General features: G+C 30.0%; 1 protein-coding gene across 1 annotated transcript; it reads left to right on the forward strand.

Moving 5' to 3' along the window:
* The first annotated feature begins 1,254 nt into the window (after positions 1-1,254).
* On the forward strand, positions 1,255-7,046 carry LOC106468780. The gene is made up of 6 exons (XM_013929221.2): positions 1,255-1,397; positions 1,906-1,967; positions 4,201-4,302; positions 5,816-5,842; positions 6,258-6,340; positions 6,743-7,046. The coding sequence occupies exons 1-5, from the start codon at positions 1,316-1,318 to the stop codon at positions 6,318-6,320; spliced, it is 336 nt and encodes a 111-aa protein (XP_013784675.1). The 5' UTR covers positions 1,255-1,315; the 3' UTR covers positions 6,321-6,340; positions 6,743-7,046.
* Positions 7,047-7,260: the final 214 nt, after the last annotated feature.

The following is a 7,260-nucleotide window of genomic DNA, read 5'->3' on the forward strand; positions in this document are numbered from 1 at the left end:
AGATTTTATTGACTAATAATACAATGATGTAGAACTAGATTTTATTGACTAATAATACAATGATGTAGAACTAGATTTTATTGACTAATAACACAGTGATGTGGAACCTGAAGATAGATGAATAAATTTAAGGATTGCGTCAAAAAACCAAAGATAAGAGAACTGTACTAGAAAATCTCAGAAAAACCAAATTTTTTACTATTTTTTGAACCAACACCTCAAGCATACGTACACACACACACATATATATATGTATATATCCATTTGGTTTGACATTGTCTGTAATAAGATAAGCAAAAGTAACTAACTTTCTATATATTTTTAATATGTTTTATTGTATTATTCGAGGTTTTCTTTTTTATATGCTTATATTTAATGGCCAGGTGGTTAGGGTGCTCGATTCGCAATCTGAGGGTCGCGGGTTCGAATCCCCGTCCCACCAACCATGCTCGCTCTTTTAGTCGTGGGAGCGTTATAATGTGACGGTCAATCTCACTAGTTCGTTGGTATTTCGGTGGGTGGTGATGACTAACCACTTACTCTGCTTAATTAGGAACGGCTAGCGCAGATAGACCTCGTGTAGCTTTGCGCGAAATTCAAAACAAACAAGCTTTTCCTAGGGAGGTCCTAAAATGTTTAATAATATTACCGTTTATAATAGTTAGTCTTAATTATGAGTGACGGGAAAACCACAAAAACCCTTTATGATCAGTTGGATAACCTCATTGTTAGCGATGTTTTCGGCCCTTATAGGTACGTAATGTAAAAATGTGATGTTTTCTTATTGCAGTTTGAATTTGATTATGTTAAGTAACCTACTTACAATACGACACTACGCAGACATTTATGAGAATGCGATCATCTGGTATACAATCATATCGGTCCACAAGGTGATAGTGCTGGTAAGAGACGAGACTCTTAATCACAATAAAAGGTTATCTCAAACCGTAATTCAGGTCTTTGATATTTAACATCTGAAATATATCAAACTTTAAAAAAAGTTAATATATATAATTAATTTAAATGTTTGATTCTGGTGTGACTATAATTTCTATCAAAATTTATTTCACCTATAAAAACACGCAGTTAAAAGTCAAAATACTACTTCTAATACAATTGATTCATGTATACACCTGGTAGCTACTCCAAAGAATAACAAATAATAACCATATGTTTTTTATCAAAGTTATCATGATATGATTAACATTTTATATATTTCTAAAGTGGCGTATGTAAAGTGTTCGAGGTCATCTTTGCCATTTATATAAAAGCTTTAGAAGTGAATGAATATTCTAAGGAGAGCAACACATTTAAAATGAAGGTCTTAATCAGCGTAGTGGTGTTTTTATGTCTGAATGTAACAGTACTGTGTCAAACTCCTCCACCTCGTCTCTGCAGTAAGTTTATTATTTCACAACGTACTTCATATCATCAATATGAAAATTAAATAATATCTTCATCTGTTATTTAAAGGAGTTTAGTTTAGTTTATGTTGCCCCCCCCCCCGTGGCCCAGTGGTATGTCTGCGCACTTTGATACTCGTGGTGGGCAGAGCACAGATAGCCCATTGAGTAGCGTTGTGCTTAACTTCAAACAAACATACTGTTGCCACAATGGTTATAAAGTAGGATTTATTTAACTGTAGTATTATTAAAGTTTAAATAATTAGTGGTGTCTTCTGCCATGGCTGAATAGAGATTTCTTTGGTTTTTCAGACAGTTATTGAATTTGGCATCATTTGTTATTTTTTTTAAATGTTATTAAAATTGTATCTAATATAATAAACGTATGAGAATTTGCTTTAATTAAATGTTTATTTTTCTCTATGAAATAAATGTTCTGAATTATCTTATGTAGCAAAAAATCTCAGCATCTAAACATAGTTTGTACCACTTTCTATTTAAGAGTTGAACGAAGAGCAGTTGAAGAAGTACGTCGAATGCGAACGTAGGGAGTTCCCTGTGTGGGTAAGTAGTTGATATAATTAAAAGGTAATGTCTGAACTAAACAAACATTCTTGAGAAATATTTAGTCTAAGATCTTTACCAAGGTCAGAACAAAGCACATCTAGCAAGGCTGGTCCTTTTCATTTCGTTCAATTATTTACCAGAAATTCTCTATTTGAATCGAATAGAAGTCTTAGCATGAGATAATTTCCTATCCATTTAAAATGGTCCTGTTTAGGCAGCCACTTCATGTATTTGAACGTCTCTGTTTTTCTAAGTATATTTTCTATATTAGTCTACTGTTTGGATGAGAACAGTGCATCTTTGAAAAACTTCTGTACGGGCAAGTACGTGAACTATTCAAAGTTTTCTATAACACTAAGTATTTTCAAAACGTAATTTTTTTTTACTGATTAAATTGTAATTCTAATGGAAAACTGTTCACTCTACGTTAGTACAAGGAATACTTGAATGCTCTATAAGAGACAAAATATTGCCAAAGACAATCTTTTGGTGAAGTACAATTCATACTTATAAATTGCTTTTCGTGTAGGTAAGTAAATGGGAGTTTTCTGTTTGAGTAAGTAAGCGCTCTAATAGAAAATCTTATATGCATATTAAGAAGATATTCCACGTACAAGTATTTTACTGTATAAACGCTAGAATGTAAGTTCCTTGTGTGGATAAGTAGATGTTCCAAGAGGAAAGCATCTATTTGTATACAAAAATATTCCAAATTCAAGTTCTCTGTTTGGATGAAAATATTCTTCGTGTGAAAATTCTCAGTTTATCTAAGTAGATGATCAATTTTGGAATAAGTAGATGATCAGTATGGAAGTTTTAGGGTTCAGAAAGTAGATGTTATAAAAGGAAGTCATCTAGATTAAGTAGATGCTCCAAACTGGGGTCTCTTGTTTAATTAATGAGATGTATCACGCATCTCTTTTTTTTTTCAAGTAAATAATTCACTTGAGAATCTGCTGCATAAAAAGACAGGTACATTAGATGAAAATTACCTGATGAGTAAATAAATCATTTATCCTGTCTGTACAATTAATATCTAGTAAACTAAAAAAAAGTTAATCACTATTATTATTACAAGACATATATATATATTCGAGTCTTGCAGTGTGACGTAACTTCTATACAAGTACTCTCAGAACATCGTTATTCTATAAACAACATTTCTGAAGTGTTTTGATTTTAATTTATACAAAGGAAGATTAAATCTATGCTAAAACAATTACTAAAAAACTGAGATGCTTAGTATTGTCATATCTAATTCGTGCATTTACTTTTTGGAATCTGTAACAATTACCCGAAATATTGTATTATGTTTTTCAATAGATTTTTTAAATAAAACAGAGTTGTGCAAAATGATATATCGATTCTTTTAGTTTTGAATTTATAGGGTTTTAAGGATTTAAGAAAATGAAGCACGAAATAAACGTTGTAGGTGCTAGGATGATTGTTTGTTTTGTTGTTAAGCACAAAGCTGCACAAGGGTCACTGGTATCTAAACCCGGTTTTTAACGTAATAAGCCTTTAAACTTATCGCTGAGCCATTAGAAAGCAACAAGGATGAACTCAAATTGTTGTTATTCATTCAAGGGCTCCTTAACCATAATGATAATTGTATAAAAAAATTGCTATCATTACAGGTGATACATATTATGTTGAAAAGACCAAAACAATAACGTATATACAGAGATCTCAATTAAAAAGCATACTTATTGCATGTACACGAAAAATGAAGAGTGCCACTACCACCTAGATTTTCCAATCCATTAAATATTTTTAGCAATGTTGGAAAGACTTGTTTTCGCCGTTTTGAAAGACACAAAGTTGGTGTTTATAGAGCAAGGACAAGAAGTAAGTGCAAACTACAATATAAATCAATGTGAAAGAGTTAAGTGTAGACAACAATATTGACAACAATACTACTGATAAGTTTCAGTTTCATTTTTCAAAAATCGCATACAGTAGAGCAAAAGTCAATTCGTTCATTAGACTGCAATGTTTTGTAAATCATTATTTCTGTTTAACGTAAATATTTTAGTTAATTTGTTTCTCTGTAATTTAGCACAAAGCTACACAATGGGATATTTGTACTATGCCCACTACGAGTATCGAAACCCAGTTTTTAACGTTAGAAGTTCGCAGACTTACAGCTGAGCCACTGAGGACAAATACTTTAGTTGAATCAATATCATAATTCTGGATTTGAATATTTCATTAAAATATTATGTTCCAGGTTTTAGAAGTAATTGACAAGTGCATAAATGAAATTATGCCTGGTGCTACTAACCTCGAGGTGGTAAGGAAAGCGTGTGAAGATGGAGAAACTGCAAGAATGGTAAATTGCTCTATTTAGTTAAACATTAAAATTCCAGTTAATCATCGTGACCTGAAATTCGTTTTTTGTCAAAACGATCAATGATCTTAATTTCAAGTCACATTCATTATAAAATAAGTTGTTGTTTTTTATTTATATTCACATGACTCTTAGATGTAGCGTAGACATATCATGTGTATTTTTCCTTTTCTATTCCCTCGAAAATATACTGAAATTAAGCCGTTAATATGGGATATTTGTGATTCGGTTAACACGTTTGTAAAACAAGTTTTAAAATTATCTTTTTTGTATTAATATAACGGATTGAATCGTTCTATAGCATAAATAGTTAAACAGTCATTCAATTTGACATCTTAAACTATAATAACAGGTTTCCAAAATACTAGTAAGAATACGAAAATTACTTGATGGTTATTTAATTCAGGAAACTTTAGCGGAATAAAGTTTATAATAGATTGTTATATGTCCAACTTCTTTATATAAGAACAAATAACTGGAGTATGATATCCTTAAAAGTCACTAAAAGTTATTACTTCATCACATATCTTAACTTTACAAAAATATCTCGTTATATAGTATATACTTTCTGGTATATTTCAAACCTGATATATACATTTAATGTTATTAGCTCAAATTACAATCTTGGATTTATCATCAAAGAGTAAAATGCTTTGTTTCATCAGTTGAATGCCCTCGCTGTTAACTACATTTTTAGCCGTAAACCCAATAACATTCCAGAATGTTCAGCCAGCTTAAGAGATTTGGGTTAGTCCTAAATTCATATTTTAAGGTAACAGTGCAAATCAGTCTTTGTCAACTTTCACTCAGAAGTTTTTATGACAAAAGTATAATATGAAAAAGTGTAAATAATAAGACTAAGTAATACTAACTAATACTGTTAATAAAAGTAACACTAAACAAAAAACAGAGTATACTTCGAATATTCTTTGAGAAGAAGGGGATGTTTAAATTTTTTATATAAGGGACATCTTTCAATTTTTTATATAAGGGGCATGTTTCAATTTTTTACATAAGGGGCATGTTACAAAGTTTTATATAAGGAACATGTTTCAACTTTTATATATAAAGGATATGTTTCAATTTTTTATATAAGGGGCATGTTTCAGTTTTTTACATAAGGGGCATGTTACAAAGTTTTATATAAGGAACATGTTTCAACTTTTATATATAAAGGATATGTTTCAATTTTTTATGTAAGGAGCATGTTTCAGTTTTTTGTGTAAGGAGCATGTTTCAATTTTAAGAACGTTTTTAAACACTTCTGAACTTGTACTTTTATCTTTTCATTGTAGTATTACTTAATATTCTTCTTGATTAGTTATGCTAAAGTAACGACATATTTTAGGCCTTTTAAGATAGAAGTATCAAAAATGTTTAGAACCTCACTTGAAACGGCTACATATATGAAATTATCTTTAAAAGTTTTAAAATGCTGAGAAAATACCTTTATTCACTACACCACGGTATAGTTTTTTTCTCTTTTTTTTACCAGTTGTTCATGTGCGTCAGTCCATCCATTGTAAGTACATATTTTTTCATCTGTTCAGTGACTTATATTTGGTAGGATAAATTAATGCAAATTATTTATTCAAGTAATGAATGAATTAGGCTTAAAGGACTACAAAAAGCTTCATATTGTTTCAAATTCAAAACTGTCCCTACTGTAAAGAACATTTTAATAGGCTTCTTTTAGACAGCCAAAGATACTAGTATTTTTTATATTTGATCTAATTTCGATTCCAAAACAATTGGCGTCTTTAAGAAAAAAGCATTTTATGTGACCTAACACACACACACACCTTGCTTTATTTCTTTTAAAATATGTCATGTTTCAAATATTTCATTGTACATAAATTGTTGAGTTATTTTTCATAGTAATACTAATGATATACTCTTTATTAAACCCATCATTTGTTGAATTAAACATTTTCCAGAAGGAAATAGAAGATGAACTTAACCAGCTTGTTGAAAAGTGTGCGCGCGAGGCGGAAGGTTAAAATACTTTATGAAACCTGAGGTAAAATAATTCAACGTATATTGTAAAAAACAGTACTAAAATTGAGAGAAAAATAGATAAGCAAATGAATAGACTGATAGAAAATTTGATCAATACTGTCAAGCTATGAAATAATTACTTTAATTGAAATGAATAGTAGTGGAACACTGTTATACAGAGGTATAATTACGTCATTATAAATATAATTTATTTATTTATTTTGTATTAGATGTTTTGTTTTGTGTAGAGTGCCCCTGACAGAAAATTACTTTCACCAGGTAAATGGTAATGAAAGAGTTCAACTTAACAAACACGATGTTTAAATATCTATATCCCCAGGTAATTTGAAACATTCCGATTTGTTGTAAAGGATAATAAACATATTTTCACAATCTGATCTAATACTAATATTCTCTTTCACAGCTTCTATATGCACGAGACCAAGCCACGTGCGAGTTTCTTGATTAAAACAAACATTTTGCTTTTTATGATCTTTAGTTATTGGTAGTTGTTTCGGATATATATATATAATTAGCTAACATTTTAAGATTTACGTTGTCGTAAATATTTCATGATAAAATACATTTTGGGGGTTTTAATTTAGCCTCCTACAAAACTTTTATTATTTGTTCTTAATATCCTTATGTAAGGTTTGTGTCTCAGTATGATTACTTAATTCAGTATAGTCATACTTTTCACAATAAAAAATAAAAGATCAGAAAAACCAGTTTGAGGTGTGGTATACTTGTCTTTAATCATCTCTGTGCAATTTACGTCATTCATTTTTACATCAAGTAAATAAAAACTGGTTTGTATTATAAATGACTATTTCGGCTTGTCAGTTTCTTACTGTTAAATATTTTGACTTCCAGCAATTGAAAAACAAATTTGTTATGTTTAATAAGATATCTTTATTTCACATTTGTTTAATGCGATTTTAA

The sequence above is a fragment of the Limulus polyphemus genome, unplaced genomic scaffold (assembly GCF_000517525.1).
Source record: "Limulus polyphemus unplaced genomic scaffold, Limulus_polyphemus-2.1.2 Scaffold3160, whole genome shotgun sequence".
NCBI classification, from domain to species: Eukaryota; Metazoa; Arthropoda; class Merostomata; order Xiphosura; family Limulidae; genus Limulus; species Limulus polyphemus.